This window comes from Bos indicus, chromosome 8, assembly GCF_029378745.1.
Source record: "Bos indicus isolate NIAB-ARS_2022 breed Sahiwal x Tharparkar chromosome 8, NIAB-ARS_B.indTharparkar_mat_pri_1.0, whole genome shotgun sequence".
NCBI lineage: Eukaryota > Metazoa > Chordata > Mammalia > Artiodactyla > Bovidae > Bos > Bos indicus.
Window position 1 is genome coordinate 94,312,188 of NC_091767.1, and position 19,253 is coordinate 94,331,440.

General features: G+C 36.8%; 1 protein-coding gene across 1 annotated transcript; it reads right to left on the bottom strand.

Annotated features, from left to right (window-relative positions):
- Positions 1–2,027: 2,027 nt before the first annotated feature.
- Positions 2,028–8,827, bottom strand: LOC139184630 (olfactory receptor 13C3). The gene has a single exon (XM_070795221.1). It carries the CDS (start codon positions 7,945–7,947, stop codon positions 6,994–6,996), a length of 954 nt encoding a protein of 317 aa, XP_070651322.1. The 5' UTR covers positions 7,948–8,827; the 3' UTR covers positions 2,028–6,993.
- Positions 8,828–19,253: the final 10,426 nt, after the last annotated feature.

Here is a 19,253-nt window from a genome sequence, read left to right on the forward strand (position 1 = left end):
TATCAACCATAGACCCTACTACAGACAGAGATGCAGCCCTGTGACCCAGCTCCAGGCTCACTTGACTGCAATCCTGGAGGTAGTACTGGTTGTCTAAGAATCCAACAGGAGAGGGTCAATACCTGCCAAAATCATCTGTAAAGACTGGAAGAGGGGACATGCTCCTTCAAATGCACAAAAACAAATGCAAGTCTACAAGAATAATGAAGAATCAGGCAAAAATGATACATCCAAGGAAAGCAAAAAAGCTTCAGAAACCAACCTTAAAAAAAAAAAAAAAAAAACACAAAAAAACAGAGATCCAAGAACTATTTGACAAAGAATTCCAAAAAAATATCTTAAAAGAGCTCAATGAGCTGCAGAGAAACAAGTGAAAGCAGGAAAATGACACATGAACAAAGTGAGAAATTCAGTACAGAAAGAAAAACCATTCAAGAAGAATGGTTACCAGAATCTTACTGCTAAGAATAAATATATGCAGTATATATATTATATATACAGTATATATATCATAGATTATTATATACTGTAATTGTGGCATGTAAGTCACTTTTAATACTAGCATATACATTAAAAGACAAAAGTAGCAGAATAACTGTAACCACTGATATTTTTAAATAAAAACACAATACAAAAATAAGTAAAATCTGACATCAAAAGGGAAGTAACATGTAAAATTTCTGCACACAATTGTCTTAAGTTATGAACTTAAAAGGGACTGCTATAATTTTTAAATGTTGATACAAATCCTATGGTAAAGATAAAACATATAGTAGGTACACAAAAGAGACCAGAAAACAATCAAAGAATACAACTGTAAAAATTTCATAAAACCACAAAGAAAGACAAGACATAAATAAGAGAGCTACAAAACAGACAGAAAGTATTTTTTAAAATGACAAGGTTAACTCCTTACCATGCTATCAATAATTACTTTGAATGTAAATGGACTAAACTTCATAATCAAAAAAGAGTAGCTGAATTAATTAAAAAAATAAGACTCAAGTATATGTCACCTACAAGAGATTTACTTTAGATTTAAGGACACACAAAGGCTGAAAGTGAAGGGGTGAGGAAAGGCATTCCAAGCAAATGATAACCAAAGAGAGAGGTAGCTATATTTATATTAGAAAAATACACTTCAAGTCAAAAATTATCATAAGAGACAAAGAAAGTCATTGTATAATGATAAAAGTGTCAATTTGTCAGGAAAATATAGCAATTATATATATACCCAATAGAGTTGGACACGACTGAAGCGACTTAGCAGCAGCAGCAGCAGCAATGTCAAAGTACCTAAGTATACAAAGCAAATGGTGACAGATCTAATGGAAGAAATTGATAGCAATACAATAATAGTAGGAAACTTCCATACCCCACTCTCTAAATGAATAGTTATCTAGAAAATCAAAAAGGAAGTAGCAGGCTTAAAATCACTATCACCAAATGAACCTAACAGACATGTATAGAACACTCCACTCAACAGACTATTCATTCTTATCAAATCCGTATGGAACATCCTCCAGTACAGGTCAGAAAACAAGTCTTAACAAACTTAAGGTGACTAAAAAGGTGACTAAAATCATTTTAAGTATCCTTTCCTCATCACAGTGGACTGAAAGTAGAACTAAATAATAGAAAGAAAATGGAAAGCTCACAAACATATAGAAACAACGCATTCTTAAACAACTATTTTCTCAAGAAAAAAAAAAGAAAATTATTAATAAAAGAAGATATCAAGACAAAAACACAATACGAAAAATATGGGATGCATTAAAGTAATATTAAAAGGGAAGTTTATAGTGATCAACACCACATTGAAAAATAAAAACTTCCCAAATAAACAACCTAAATTTACACCACAAGGAACCAGAAAAAGAACAAGCCAAACACAACTTAGCAGAAGGAAGAAAACAACAAAGATAGAGCAGAAATGAATCAGAGAACAGAAAAATAATTTTTAAAATTGATGAAAATAAAAGCCATTTTTCTGAAAAGATAAACAAAATTGAAAACCTTTAGCTGGATTAAGAGAAAAAGAAGATTCAAATAAATTCAGAAATGAAAGAGAAGACTTTACAACTGATACTACAGACTGTAATTGTTATGAACAATTATATGCCAACAATCTGGCGGCTTTGGAAAAAAGTGAAAACCCTAGAAACATATATCTTACCAAGACTGAATCAATAAGAAGTATAAAACCTAAATAAACAAATAACAAAAAAGAGATGGAAAGAAGCAATCAGGAGAAAGTCCCCAAAAGGAAAGTCCAAGACCAGATATCTTGATGGGTGAATTCTACTAAATATTTAGAGAAGAATGAATATCAACTCATCTTAAACTCTTCCAAATGATAAAAGTAGAACACCAGAAACACTCACTTTGGATTTTACCAGGGATGAGATTTTGACATCCTTGGTACTTGGATCTTGTAGGAGGGGTGGCTGTGCAGCCCAGGAGCTACCCCTGTCCAAGGTCAAGAGCAGTAGCCCAGAGGAGATACCCCATGTCCAAGGTAAGAGAAACCCAAGTAAGACTGTAGGTGCTAAGAGAGGGCATCAGAGGGTAGACACACTGAAACCACAATCACAGACAACTAGCCAGTCTGATCACATGGACCACAGCCTTGTACAACTCAGTGAAACTAAGCCATGCTGTGTGGGGCCACCCAAGACAGATGGATCATGGTGGAGAGGTCTGACAGAATGTGGGCCACTGGAGAAGGGAATGGCAAACCACTTCAGTAGTCTTGCCTTGAGAACCCCATGAACAGTATGAAAAGGTAAAAAGATAGGACACTGAAAGGTAAACTCCCGAGGTGGGTAGGTGCCCAATAAGCTACTGGAGATCAGTGGAGAAATAACTCCAGAAAGAATGAAGGCATGGAGCCAAAGTAAAACCAACACCCAGTTGTGGATGTGACTGGTGATAGACACAAGGTCCGATGTTGTATAGAGCAATATTGCATAGGAACCTGGAATGTTAGGTCCATAAATCAAGGCAAATTGGAAGTGGTCAAACAGGAGATGGCAAGAGTTAACATCGACATTCTAGGAATCAACAAACTATAATGGGCTAGAATGGGTAATTTTAACTCAGATGACCATTGTCTACTACTGTGGGCAGGAATCCCTTAGAAGAAATGGAGTAGCCATCATAGTCAACAAAAGAGTCTGAAATGCAGTGTTTGGATGCAATCTCAGAAATGACAGGAGGATCTCTGTTCGTTTCCAAGGCAAGCCATTCAATATCACAGTAATCCAAGTCTATGCCCCAACAAGTAACACTGAAGAAGCTGAAGTTGAACAGTTCTATGAAGACCTACAAGACCTTCTAAACTAAAACCCAAAAAAAAGATGTCTTTTTCATTACAGGGTACTGGAATGCAAAAGTAGGAAGTCAAGAAACACCTGGAATAACAGGCAAATTTGGCCACAGAGTACAAAATGAATCAGGGCAAAGGCTAATAGAGTTTTGCAAAGAGAACGCACTGGTCATAGCAAACACCCTCTTCCAACAACACAAGAGAAGACTCTACACGTGGACATCACCAGATGGCCAACACTGAAATCAGATTGATTATATTCTTTGCAGCCAAAGATGGAGAAGCTCTATACAGTCAGCAAAAACAAGACCAGGAGCTGACTGTGGCTCAGATCATGAACTCCTTACTGCCAAGTTCAGACTGAAATTGAAGAAAGTGGGGAAAATCACTAGACCATTCAGGTATGACCTAAATCAAATCCCTTATGATTATACAGTGGAAGTGAGAAATAAACTTAAGGAACTAGATCTGATAGAGCACCTGATGAACTATGGACAGAGGTTCATGATTGTCCAGGAGACAGGGATCAAGACCATCCCCCAAAAAAAAGAAATGCAAAAAGGCAAAATGGTTGTCTGAGGAGGACTTACAAATAGCTGTGAAAAGAAGAGAAGTGAAAAGCAAAGGAGAAAAGGAAAGATATAAGCATCTGAATGCAGAGTTCCAAAGAATAGCAAGGAGAAATAAGAAAGCCTTCCTCAGTGATCAATGCAAAGAAATAGAAGAAAACAATAGAATGGGAAAGACTAGAGATCTCTTCAAGAAAAGTAGAGATACCAAGGGAACATTTCATGCAAAGATTGGCTCAATAAAGGACAGAAATGCGATAGACCTAACAGAAGCAGAAGACATTAAGAGGTGGCAAGAATCCACAGAAGAACTGTACAAAAAAGATCATCACAACCCAGATAATCATGATGGTGTGGTCACTCACCTAGAGCCAGACATCCTGGAATGTGAAGTCAAGCGGGCCTTAGGGAGCATCACTATGAACAAAGCTGGAGGTGGAGGTGACAGAATCCCAGTTGAGCTATTTCAAATTCTAAAGGATGATGCTGTGAAAGTGATGCACTCCATAAATCAGCAAATTTGGAAAATTCAGCAGTGGCCACAGGACGGAAAAGGTCCATTTTCATTCCAATCCCAAAGAAAGGCAATGACAAAGAATGCTCAAACTATCGCACAATTGCACTCATCTCACATGCTAGGAAAGTAATGCTCAAAATTCTCCAAGCCAGGCTGCAGCAATACATGAACCGTGAACTTCCAGATGTTCAAGCTGGTTTTAGAAAAGGCAGAGGAACCAGAGATCAAATTGCCAACATCTGCTGGATCATCGAAAAAGCAAGAGAGTTCCAGAAAAACATCTATTTCTGCTTTATTGACTATGTCAAATCCTTTGACTGCATGGATCACAATAAATTGGAAATTCTGAAAGAGACGGGAATACCAGACCACCTGACCTGCCTCTTGAGAGACCTGTATGCAGGTCAGGAAGCAACCATTAGGACTGGACATGGAACAACAGACTGGTTCCAAATAGGAAAAGGAGTACGTCAAGGCTGTATATTGTCACCCTGCTTATTCAACTTATATGTAGAGTACATCATGAGAAATGCTGGGTTGGAGGAAATACAAGCTGGAGTCAAGATTGCTGGGAGAAATAATGACCTCAGATATGCAGATGACACCACCCTTATGGCAGAAAGTGAAGAAGAACTAAAGAGTCTCTTGATGAAAGTGAAAGAGGAGAGTGAAAAAGTTGGCTTAAAGCTCAACATTCAGAAAATGAAGATTATGGCATCTTGTCCCATCACTTCATGGCAAATAGATGGTGAAATGGTGGCTGGATTTATTTTGGGGCACTCCAGAATCACTGCAGATGGTGACTGCAGCCAGGAAATTAAAATACGCTTACTCCTTGGAAGGAAAGTTATGACCAACCTAGATAGCATATTAAAAACAGAGACATTATTTTGTCAACAAAGGTCTGTCTAGTCAAGGCTATGGTTTTTCCAGTGGTCATGTATAAGTGTGAGACTTGATCCATAAAGAAAGCTGAGTCCTGAAGAACTGATGCTTCAGAACTGTGGTTTTGGAGAAGACTCTTGAGAGTCCCTTGAACTACAAGGAGATCCAACCAGTCCATCCTAAAGGAGATCAGTCCTGGGTGTTCATTGGAAGGACTGATGTTGAAGCTGAAACTCCAATACTTTGGCCACCTGATGCAAAGAGCTGTTTCATTTGATAAGACCCTGATGCTGGGAAAGATTGAGGGCAGGGGGAGAAGGGGACAACAGAGGATGAGATGGTTGGATGGCATCACCGACTCGATGGACATGGTTTTGAGTGATCTCTGGGAGTTGGTGATGGGCAGGGAGGCCTGGCATGCTTGGTTCATGTGGTCGCAAAGAGTCGGACATGAGGGACTGTCCTGAACTGATGGTACTTGTGGGGACTGAACTGAACTGATGGTACTTGTGAAACCTGATAACACTGGAAGCCAGGATGGTTGCAGTCTATAGTTCTGAGTAATTCTAGCAGAGTAAGTCAGTGAAGGGAAGAAAAAAATCTCTCCTAAACCATGATTTCCCCCAAAAAGGTCATACTTATTCACCTAGAAGTCCATCTTTGTGTCTATTGCACAAAGATCTACATTTCTTGAAATATTTATGAAAGGTTGTTGCTGAATGAAAAGACAGCCGGGATTCTTGGCCTCCAGAGGAAAAGAATTCAATCCCGGACCAGAAACGAGGCTTGATCGCTCAGAGTTTTGTGTAATAATGTTTTATTAAAGTATAAAGGAGATAGAGAAAGCTTCTGACGTAGGCATCAGAAGGGGTCAAAAAGAGTACCCCCTTGCTAGTCTTCAGCTGGATGTTATATAGTCACTAGCAGTCTGTTAATGAAAGAAAGGAATGTCTTAAAACTCAGAATGGCACCAGGCCCCTCACCCATAAGATGTATTTTGGGATAATCTTGGCACCAAATGGTTCATCCTGGGCCATAAAATGATTAACTTGAATCTTGTAGAAGGACAGATTACCATACAAATAGTTTCATTTACATAGATTAGGGGAACAATATCTGAGTATTACATACTGATTTGTCAAGTAGGTTCTAAGCCATGAGGCAAACGGACTTGAAGACAGAGTTTGGGATAAATGTATAGTACATTAGCATAGCTTAAGACAAACATTTCCATAAGAAAAATGCATTGGTTATCTCAAGGTTTGAGAATAGTTAACTTCAGGTGAAACCAGGTGTCATTATGGCAACACAGTATTTTAAGAGAAAGTGAAAGTGAAGTCACTCAGTCATGTCCAACTCTTTGCAACCCCATGGACTGTAGCCTAACAGGTTCCTCTGTCCATGGGATTTTCCAGGCAATAGTACTGGAGTGGATTGCCATTTCCTTCTCCAGAGGATCTTCCCGACCCAGGGATGGAACCCAGGTCTCCCACATTGTACACAGACGCTTAACCGTCTGAGCCACCAGGGAAGTCCATTTTAAGAGAAACCTCCTGTTAAATTTGTATAGAGAAGGAAAAAAATATCCCTAGTTTGTTTCCTCCTGCCGCTTAAGAGAGAGAAAAATGTCTGACAGTTGCAGGCTATTTCCTCCATTTGGAGACCCCTGGCCTTCCTGCCTATTACCTTCTCACTTATTGGATAGGTTTTTGGTTTAGCAAATATTTTACAGCAGCTTTTACATCCTTATTCCTCAAGCTGTAGATTATAGGATTTAGCATGGGAGTCACTACACCATAAAACAGGGAAATGAGCTTGTCAGAAGCTTGCAACTTGTTTTCTCCATGCAGTTCTTGAGACTTAGGTTTGGCATACATAAATAAGATGGTACCATAAAATATAATTACCACAGTCAGATGTGCTGAGCAGGTAGAAAAGGCCTTATGTCTCCCTGTAGCTGAGTTCATTCTCAAGATGGTATAGAGGATGAACATGTAGGAGAAAAATATGACCAGCAGTGGAAGAACTAGAAATGCCATATTTGATACCATCATGGTGATAATATTGAGAGATATATCAGTACAAGCTAGCTTGAGAACAGCTAATATTTCACATGTGAAATGATTGATTACATTATTCTCACAGAAAGGCAATCGTATGGCAAGAGATGTTTGTACAATTGAGTTGATTCCGCCAGAGAGCCATGAAACAGAAGCCATCAGGATATACACCACCTTGCTCATGATGACAGGGTATCTCAGAGGGTTACAGATGGCCACATAGCGGTCAAAAGCCATCATGCCAAGGAGCAAACACTCTGTTGAACCCATCGCAAATCCAAAAAACATCTGCACTGCACATCCAGAGAAGGAAATGTTCCTTTTCTTTGAGATTAAGCTCACCAAAGTTGAAGGAACAGAGGAAGATGTATAGCAGATATCCAGAAAAGAGAGGTTTCCCAGGAAGAAGTACATGGGGGAGTGAAGATGGGAATCAAAGATGCTTGCTGTGATCAGAACACCATTGCCAATTAGAACAACTAGATACATACTTAGAATTACAACAAAGTAAACAATCTCAATCTTTGGGTATTCAGAAAGACCCAGAAGAAGAAATTCTAGCAAAAATGTCTGGTTAATTTTATCCATGTCCTCTGCTTTCAGGATGTCAAAGGAAGATCTTCTGTAAGATATATTCACTGTCAGGAAACAAGTGTTCCATGTTATACATTACCTGGACAATTGGTTTTTAAAGAATGTATTATAAGGAGTATTTGCTTGAAGCCCTAAAGTCCAGTTATCTTCAACAATGTGTATCAACAAAATACAATAAAATTGGTAATGATTAAAGTATCTATTCCATTGCCACTATGTGAAGATCTACCTATGATTAAAGAAACATATAGAAGTAACTTTTCCTGCTGTTGAGGACATGTTCCTGGGTTGATGTTTCTAAAACTCCTGACTAATTAGTAATTATAAGCCTGACTTTATCTGCCCTAGAAAGTAAAGAGTTGAGATGGCAAAATACCACTCAATAGGACTGGAAATTTTAAATTGCAATTCACGATGATCAAAATTCATGGAAACTCTGATTTTCGGGGGGCATACATCTTTCTATGCCTGACACTGCATAGTATATATTAGTCACCTTAATTGTTTTATAGACACTTAGTAATAATAAATTGAATAGCATAAATTGAAATTTAACATCTGTTTAACACAGATATCTGTTGATTTCATATTCCAGCTCCTCTTAGTTTCTTGTGTGACTGTACCTATGACAAGACCACTGCATAGACCAGCTCCACACGAATGTTACAGACAACCTTTGGAGAACATTACATAGTCTCTTCGCTTATTTTTACTCTGTGGCTTCAGAGTGTATCTTCATAATTTATCCACTTAAGTCAACCTAAGAGAACAGCAAAAGTGTTTAAATATTTTTTTATAAATAGGTATACATGGATATATGTACTATTTTATGTTTAACAGAATATAATCATTGTTTGTACTATCCCCATTTTTCAAATATTAAAAAATGGAATTTTTCCAAGGTTAACCACATGGTTAATAATAAAGTGGGGCTCAAAGCTCAGATCAAGTGTAGTTCACAGCACCACTATTTTTAGTATACACATGAGTCATCACACAGTAGGATTTTATAAGACTTTTAGCAGAAACATAATAAAAGGAATTAAGATATTTAGATTAATGTGGTTGTCACATTACTGACTGGATGTAAAAACTGATCTTTTAGTAATCACCACCATATTTGACATTGGTCAAAATCACAAGCTTAGTCCTCACATGGCTAATAATTTGAGGATTTCAGCATAGCCATTTTTCACCCACTCTGTCACTTAGTTTGCCATGTGATAGTAGTTGAGGAAATCACTATATAGCAGATATTACTTAGAATCAGAAATCCAATTCAACAGAGGGATTCATACTAAGGAACAATTTAGAATATACCACAGAAATACCACAACTTTGAAGAGAAAGACAACAAGGGAATATAAAACCTCAATTTTGGAGATGAAAATTTTAGCCCAAATGATATTGTAAATTTTTATTTGTTCAGCTTAAGGAAAGAATTTTCCTTAACGAAGAGAAAGAGAAGAAAAACCTTCATTTCATTTATGCAACAATTTCTTACTTCAGGATCTTGTGTGTCATATTTTAGGCTTGAAATTAGTTCACTAGGCTGATGTCACATGACTAAAATCAGGAACAAGCAATATTCATAGTCCATTATCTTTATATTACAACTTTGCCTAACTGGTAGCATTAAAATTTGTATAAAAATCATGTATCAACAGCAGGCTATTGTTAGTGAGAACCTTAGAATAGTCAGGGTCACAAAGTCAAATTGACCTTCATTCAACAGTGCCAGGAACAAGGAGGCAAAAATCCTACACTTATCCTATACTACTTCACGTGACAAGTCAAAATTCTCCCCAATGAGGCTCAGAAATTGGTGAGAGGATGCACTGGATAAGGAACATGAGCACCCTGATCAGATCAATCACTAACGGAAATGGAAGAATATAGCAAGATTTACCAGGATACAAGAAGATGTTTTAACCAGGCTCTTTGAATCCAGGACTGCAGTGACTGTTGTCTTCCTCTTCCAGACAATTGCAATGACAATGCATCTGAGGTTATCTAAACTGCTTCTTTCAGTCATCTGTTCCAAGCCTTTCCATCCTAGGCAGAAATCTCTCACTAAGTCAAACACACCTTGAATTAGGCTTGTTTTGCTACATTTGGTTTACTTCTGCTCCCAGCACTTTAAACTGTTTATGTTGTTATATTGTGAGGTAACGAGAGACATGAGGGAAGGAGCTTATTTGTCTTGTTCATCCTTCTACACCTAAATCTAATACAGTGTCAGCACATAATAGATGGGTTCTGACTGACTTGGTGAAGGCTTATTTTCTAAACTCAAGCAATTTTCCCATGCAGTATTTGTGAATTAATGATCAGGAAAACTTTAACATATCACATTTGTTCATCAACATCAAGTTTTAGCTTTTTAAACTATCTTTCAGTCAATACTAACAAACAGCCATCTTATATAAATTATTACCATTTATGCATTGTAAGTATAGAGGATAATTTAATATTTATTAAAAATATATGTGACATGGGTTTTGTATAGTGGAAAAGCATCTCAGATTAGAACCAAAGTCTTTGGTTTGAGGTTCTCTGCCTCTAATTTATAGCTGTCTTCTCATTTGTAAAATGATAAAAATATTTGCCTTACTTTCCTTAGAGGAATATTTTTAGGAAATAATGAGATAGCATATGGAAATTAAGGATTAACAGAGTGTACAAATAATAATGAAATAGTAATAGTCATAATGATTCACAGCTGTATTTTAGTGATAAACTTATACCTGTATTTCATCAGGCTATTCACATTACAAATTACTACTAAATGATAGCTTTAACTACAGACTGAAAAGATACAATGTCATGAAAATCAAGATTTACTATTATTATTGATAAATTATTTCTACCTCCTAAAAGAACTTGCTATGTTTCTTGTCAGTACTTACTGTCAGCATTCTGAATTAAGATCAGGATCAACAAACAATGCTTGATTCCTCAGACATGGAAGAATAAATATTTGTTATGCAACAGTTGTAATTGTTCCCCTGTTCCCAAAGCAATTTAAAGTTGGAATGAGAGATCAATGGAATGGGAACCTTCTGGTGCATTAGGGACATTGTCCCACAGACACAGTTAAGAGTGGTTTTGGGAACAAACTGTGGCTGAACTAAAACTCCAAATTGAAATGACATTCTTCTACCCATGTAACATTTGAAAACAGGAGCAAATGTTCACCAAAGTAATTTCATGAAATGTGAGAGCTTTTTAGTTCAAATTTTTATTACCAAAATAATGTTAATTCAAAGTAAGAATTTATTAATTCAAATGAAAATTATCAAAATGAAATGCTTGAATTGAAAAGTAATCAATTCAATTCATTGTGAGTTCAATGACAAATTTAATGTTTTTGCTTTTTTATATTCATTATTTTAGATAGGTCGATTTTGTGCAGGATGGCATCACCATTTTTGTAATGGAAAAAGATACTGAAAAGCAATAAAATAAACTCACAGCGCAAAAGGGAATCCATATGTTTAAGGACACAAAGTAAAGAAGAAAAAGAGTAAGAGGAAGAGGGTAAGCAGGAGACAGAGGAGTAAGAGGGCAAGAAGTACAGAATGGGCAGTTTAAGGTATGAATTCAGGTAGATAAATAATTCATTACTGAATTAAATGTATTAGGAAATTTTATTGAGTTATACTGTAGATAATACCAACCTTTGGCAAAGTTACTCTTCAGAAATAAAGAAGAAATAATGACTTTCCCACAAAAACAAAGCTGAAGGAATTTAGCACCATGGCTCACTTTACCAGAAATGCTAGAAGGAGTTCTTCAAGATGACATGACAGAACGCTAATTAGGAAGCATCACTATGAACAATACTAGTGCATGTGATGGAATTTCAGCTAAGGTATTTAAAATCCTTAAAGATGATGCTGTGAAAGTGTTGCACTCAATATGCTGGAAAATTTGGAAAACTCAGCACTGGCCACAGGACTGGAAAAGGTCAGTATTCATTCCAAGCCCAAAGAAAGGCCAAAGAACATTCAAACTACCACACAATTGCACGCATCTCACACACTAGGAAAGTAATGCTCAAAATTCTCCAAGCGAGGCTTCAACAGTATGTGAACCGAGAACTTCCAGATGTTCAAATTGGATTTAGAAAAGACAGGGGAACCAGAAATCAAATTGCCAACACCCACTGGATCATAGAAAAAGCAAAAGAATTCCAGAAAAATCATATATTTCTACTTCACTGACTATGCATAAAGTCTTTGACTATGTGGATCACAACAAAATGGAAAATTCTGAAAGAGATGGGAATACCAGACCACCTGACCTGCCTCCTGAGTTACTGAATGCAGGTCAAGAAGCAACAGTTAGAACCGGACATGGAACAACAGACTTCTTCCAAATTGGGAAAGGAGTACGTCAAGATTGTATATTGTCACCCTGATTATTTAACTTATATGCAGAGTACATCATGAGAAATGCTGGACTGGATGAATCACAAGTTGGTTTCAAGATTGCCAGGAAAAATATCAATAAGCTCAGATATGCAGATGACACCACCCTTATGTCAGAAAGTGAAGAGGAACTCAAAAGCCTCTTGATGAAAGTGAAAGAGGAGAATGAAAAAGTTAGCTTAAAACTCAACATCCAAGAATGCCATCCAGATCATGGCATCTGGTCCTATCATTTCAGGGCAATCAGATGGGTAAACAATGGAAATAGCGAGAGACTTTATTTTCTTGAACTCCAAAATCACTGCAGATGGTGACTGAATCCATGAAATTAAAAGACACTTGCTCCTTGGAAGTAAAGCTATGACAAACCTAGACAGCATATTAAACAGCAGAGACATTACTTTGCTGACAAAGGTCCATATAATCTAAGCTATGGTATTTCCAGTAATCATGTATGGATATGAGAGGTGTACCATCAAGAAAGCTGAGTGCCAAAGAATCGATGCTTTTGAACTGTGGTGTTGGAGGACTCTTAAGAATCCCTTGGACAGCAAGGAGATCCAACCAGTCCATCCTAAAGAAAATCAGTCCTGAATATTCATTGGAATGACTGATGCTGAAGCTGAAGCTCCAATACTTTGGCCAATTTATGCAAAGAACCAACTTATTGGAAAAGACCCCAATGCTGAGAAAGACTGAAGGCAGGAGGAGAGGGATGACAGAGGAGGAGATGGTTGGATGGCATCACCACCCTGATGGACATGAGTTTGAGCAAGCTCCCAGAGTTGGTGATGGACAGGGAAGCATGGTGTGCTTCAGTCCATGGGGTTGCAGAATCAGACATAACTGAGCAATTCAACTGAACTGAACTGAATTAATAACATGAAAACATGTAAAAATATTCAGCACTTTGAAACAGCTTAATACAATTCTAATTCTATAATAGGATGTTATATCAGCCATTTAAATATAGTATACGAGACAGCAAAAGAGACACTGATGTATAGAACAGTCTTATGGACTCTGTGGGAGAGGGAGAGGGTGGGAAGATTTGGGAGAATGGCATTGAAACATGTATAATATCATGTATGAAATGAGTCGCCAGTCCAGGTTCGACGCACGATACTGGATGCTTGGGGCTGGTGCAATGGGACGACCCAGAGGGATGGTATGGGGAGGGAGGAGGGAGGAGGGTTCAGGATGGGGAACACATGTATACCTGTGGCAGATTCATTTCAATATTTGGCAATACCAATACAATATTGTAAAGTTTAAAAATAAAATAAAATTAAAATAAATAAATTAAAATAAATAAATAAATACAGTATAAAGACTAAAGGAAAAGGGCATTAAAAATTACTGTGATAAATATAGACTATAAAAATAGGCAAGATGTCCTGCTAAAAACATAAAAATGAGGATTTAAAGGGCAGAGTTTTTGTATGCAACTGAAGTTAAGTTTCTATCAGCATAAAATAGACTATTAAATGTTTTATGTAAGCTATATGGTAACTATAAATTTAAACCATGATAAATTCACAAAGGATAAAGAGAAGAGAATCAGCATATCACAGGGAAAATCAACATCCATAAAAGTAGGCAGCAAGAGTAAAAAAGGAAAAATGGAAATATGTAAAAGTCATAATGTAATTAATAAGATGGTATTAGTAAGTCACTACATATCAAAAATTATTCTAAATGTAAATGGATTGAAATCTCCAATCAAAAGATCCAAGTGGCTGGATGAATTTAGGGGAAAAAAAGACCCTCGAGTCTCTGCCCTCATCCCACCCCTCTAGGTCATCACAGAGCACTGAGCAGAGTACCTTATTCTATATAGCTTCTTCCTGTTAGCTATCTATTTTAAACATGGTAGTGTACATATCAATGCTGCTCTCTCAATTCTTCCCACATTCTCCTTCCTCCACTATGTACACAAGTCCATTATCTACATCTACAACTCTATTTCTGCCTTGCAAATAGGTTCATTAGTAACATTTTTCTATATTCCATATATACATTAATATATAATTTTTTTCTCTTTTTGGCTAATTTCACTATGTATAACAGGATCTAGGGTCATCCACTTCATTTCAGCTCAAGAGGAAGTGGATATATGCATACTTAGAGCTGATTCACGTTGTATAGCAGAAATCAATACAACAGTGTAAAGCAATTATCCTCCAATTAAAAATAAAAACAAACAAAAAAATAAGACCCAACAATATTTTGCCTTAAAACTTCAGTTTTAAGGACACACATGAACTGAAAGTGAGGGGATGGATGGCAAAATATATTCCATGCAAATACATTGCAAAAGACAATGGGGGTATCTATACTTAGATCAGATAAAATAGACTTTAAGACAGAAATTTTAATGGGAGACAAAGAAGTTCATTATATAATGATAAAGGAGTGGATTCATCAAGGAAACATAGCAATTATATAAGCACCCTACAAAAAAAGCACCTAAATATATTGAGTAAATACTAACTGATATGAAGGTAGAAATAGTAACACAAAAATAGTAGGGGGATTCAATACCCCACTTTCAGCAATGGATAGATCATACAGGCATAAAATTAACATGAAAATATTGGATTTAAGTCATACTTTCAGCTAAATGGACCTAAAAGACATATACAGAACAGTCTATCCAAGAGCAGCAAAATATCCATTCCTCTCAAGTGCACATGGAACATTCTCCAGGATAGATCACAAAAATGTCTATCATAGGCTACAAAACAAGCCTTGGCATATGTAAGAGGACTGAAGTCATATCAAGTATCTTTTTTTTTCATACCCAATGGTATGAAATTAGAAACCAACCAAAGGAAAGCTGGATAATTTACAAATATATGAAAACAAAACAACACACCTATGAGTAACCAAAGTGTAAAAGAAAAAAAAAAATCCAAAGGGAAGTTAAAAAATATGTTGAAATAAATGAAAATGGAAATACACACTAAAACAGATAAAGTACTGCAAAAGCAGTTCAGAAAGAGAAGTTTATAATGATAAATACATGTATAAAAGGAAAAGAAAGATCTCAAATAACCTAACTTTAACTTCAAGGAACTAGAAAGAGAAGAAAAATCAAGCCCAAAGTTAGTAATAAGGAGGAAATACATAGCTCAGAGTGTAAATAAATGAAGTTAGACCAGAAAAACAAGATGAAAGATTGATAAACATAAGAGGTAGCTTTTTAAAAAAGATAAAATTGATAAACAAAGCCTTCAGCTAGGCTAAAAAAAAGAGAGAGAAGACTTAAATACGTAAAATCAGAAATAAAAGATAACACATTATAAATGATAGTAAGGAAATACATAGGATCATAAGAGACTGCTATGAACAATTATATGCCAATAAATTAGATAACCTGAAAGAAATTTATAAATTCCTGGAAAGAAGCAATTTACCCAGAATGAATCACGAAGGTACAGACAATCTGATGAGACTAATAATTATAAATCCACCAATAAAAACACGGAGAAGGCAATGACACCCCACTCCAGTACTCTTGCTTGGAAAATCCCATGGATGGAGGAGCCTGTTAGGCTGCAATCCATGGGGTCGCTAAGAGTCGGACACGACTGAGTGACTTCACTTTCACTTTTCACTTTCATGCATTGGAGAAGGAAATGGCAGCCCACTCCAATGTTCTTGCCTGGAGAATCCCAGGGACAGGGGAGCCTGGTGGGCTGCCGTCTATGGGGTCGCACAGAGTCAGACACGACTGAAGTGACTTAGCGTAGCATAGCATAGCATAGCATAGCATAGCAATAAAAACAGACTCAGGACCAGATGCTTTACTGGTAAATTTCACCAAACATTTAAAGAATTAATATCAATCCTTCTCAAATTCATCAAAAAAGAATAATAATAATAAAGAAAGGGGAAGGAGAACTCCCAAACTTATTTTCAAAGGTCAACATTACCCTCACACCAAAGTCAGATAAGGACACTACAAGGAAAAAAAAAAAAAAAAACTATAGACCAATATCCCTGAAGAATATAGATGCAAAGAATATAGATGCAAAAATTCTCAGCTAAATATTGGCAAACTGAATTTAAAAGCACATTACAAGAATCATATACCATGATCAAGTGAGATTTATCACTGGAATGCAAAGATGGTTCAACATACACAAGTCAATATAGGCAATACATCACAATAATAGAATAAAAGATTAAAATCACATGATAATCTCCAATATAGGCAGAAAAGAGAATTTGATAAAATTACAATATTTTTTCATGATTAAAAAAATCAGTAAGTTGGGTACATAAGGAACGCATCTCAACTTAATAAAGGCTATATATAACAGAATCAAAGCTGACATTATATTTCACAGTTAAATGTGGAAAGTTTCTCATCAAGAAACAGAAATAAGTCAATGGTACTCCCCCTTCATGGATTACAGCCTTGTTGTGGCACGGGGGCTTGTGTAACTCAATGAAGCTATGAGCCATGCCATGCAAGGCCACCCAAGACAGATGGCTCATAATGAAGAATTCTGACAAAACGTGGTCTACTGGAAGAGGAGATGGCAAAGCACTCTAGTAGTCTTGTTGGGAGAACTCCATAAACAAGAAAAGGCAAAAAGATATGACATCAGAAGATTAGCCCCCCAAGTTGGAAGGTGTCAGATAGGCTACTGGGGAAGACTGGAGTGCAATTACTAATAACTATGGAAAGAATGAAGTGGTTGGGTCAAAGCAGAAACAATCCTCAGTTGTGGATGTGCCTGGTGGTGAAAGTAAAGTCAAATGTTGTAAAGAAAAATATTATATCAAATCCATTATAGTTATACAGTGGAGGTGATAAATAGATTTAAGGGATTAGATCTGGTAGACAAAGTGACTGAAGAACTATGGACAGAAGTTCATAACATTGTAAAGGGGACAGTAACCAAAACCATTACAAAGGGAAAAACACAAACAAACAAATGCAAGAAGGCGAAGTAGTTGTCTAGGAGGCTTTACAAATAGCAGACAAAAGAGAAGTAAAAGGCCAGGGAGGAAGGGAAAGATGTACCCAGCTGATGCAAAGTTCCAGAGAAGAACAAGGAAAGATAAGAAGGCCATATTAAATGATCAATGCAAAGAAATAGAGAAAACAATAGAATGGGTAAGAAAAGAGACCTCTTCAAAAGAATCGGAGATGGCAAAGGAATATTTCATGCAAGGACAGGCATGATAAAGGACAGAAATATTAAGGACCTGACAGAAGCAGAAGAAATTATAAAGAGGTGGCAGGAATACACAGAAGAATAACACAAAAAGTTCTTAATGACTCAGATAACCATGATTCTGGGGTCACTCACCTAGAGCTGGACATCATGGAGTATAAAGTCAACTGGGCCTTAGGAAGCATTATGATGAACAAAGCAAGTGGAGGTGATGGAATTCCAGCTGAGTTATTTAAAATCCTAAAAGATGATGCTGTTAAAGTGCTACACTCAATGTGTCAGCAAATTTGGAAAACTCAGCAGTAGCCACAGGACTGGAAAATGTCAGTTTTCAGTCCAATACCAAAGAAGGGCAAACAATGTTCAAACCAAACAATGTTCAAACTGTAGTACAATTGTGCTCATTTCACAAGCTAGCAAGTTTATGCTCAAAATTGTTCATGCTAGGCTTCAGCAGTGTGTGAACAGAGAACTTGCAGATATACAAGCTGGATTTCAAAGAGGCAGCAGAACCAGAAATCATATTGCCAAGTTTTGTTGTTGTTGTTGTTTGTTTGTTTGTTTGTTTTGCATTACGGAGAAAGGAAAGGAGTTCCAGAAAAACATCTACTTATGCTTCACTGACTATGGTGAAGCCTTTGACTGTGTGGGTTACAACAAACTGTGGAAAATTCTTAAAGAAATGGGAATTCCAGACCACCTTAGCTGTATGCAGATCAAATGGCAACAGTTAGAACTAGACATGGAACAAATGAATGGTTCGAAATTGGGAAAGGAGTACAACAAGACTGTATATTGTCACCCTGCTTATTTAACTTATATGCAGGGTACATCGTGTGAAATGCCATGTTGGATGAATCACAAGTTGGAATCAAGATTGCTGTGAGCAATATCAATAATCTCAGATATGCAGAAGATAATACCCTAATGGAAGAAAGTGAAAAGGAACTAAAGAGCCTCTTGATTAAGGTGAAGGATGAGAGTGGAAAAAACTGGCTTAAAACTCAACATTCAAAAAGCTAAGATTGTGGCATCTGGTCCCATCAGTTCATAGCAAATAGAAGGGGGAAAAGTGGGAACAGTGACAGATTTTATTTTTCTGGGCTCCTAAATCAGTTCAGAAAATGACTGCAGCCATGAAATTAAAAGAAACTTGCTCCTTGGGAATGACAAACCTGGATAGCATATTAAAATGCAGCGATATCACTTTGGCAACAAAGGTCCATATGGTCAGCTATGGTTTTTCCAGTAGTCATGTACAGATGAGAGAGTGTGATCATAAATAAGATTGATCAAAGAATCAATAATTTTGAACTGTGGTTCTGGGGAAGACTCTTGAGAGTCCCTTGGACTGCAAAGAGATCAAATTAGTCAATCCTAAAGGAAATCAACCCTGAATGTTCATTTGAAGGATTGATGCTGAAACTGAATCTCCAATACTTTGCCCACCTGATTTGAAGAGTCAACTCATTGGAAAAGTCCCTATGCTGGGAAAGACTGAAGGCAAAAGGAGAAGGGGCAACAGTGCATCAAATGGTTAGATAGCATTACCAACTCAATAGACATGAATTGGAGCAACCCCAGGAGATACTGGAGGGCACAGAAATATAGGGTGCTATTTTCCATGATGTCACAGACAGTCCAATATGACTTAGCAACTGAACAACAAAAAAAA

Coding starts and splice junctions, on each gene's coding strand:
- LOC139184630 (XM_070795221.1), bottom strand. CDS start 7,947: ATGGATAAAATTAACCAGACATTTTTGCTAGAATTTCTTCTTCTGGGT.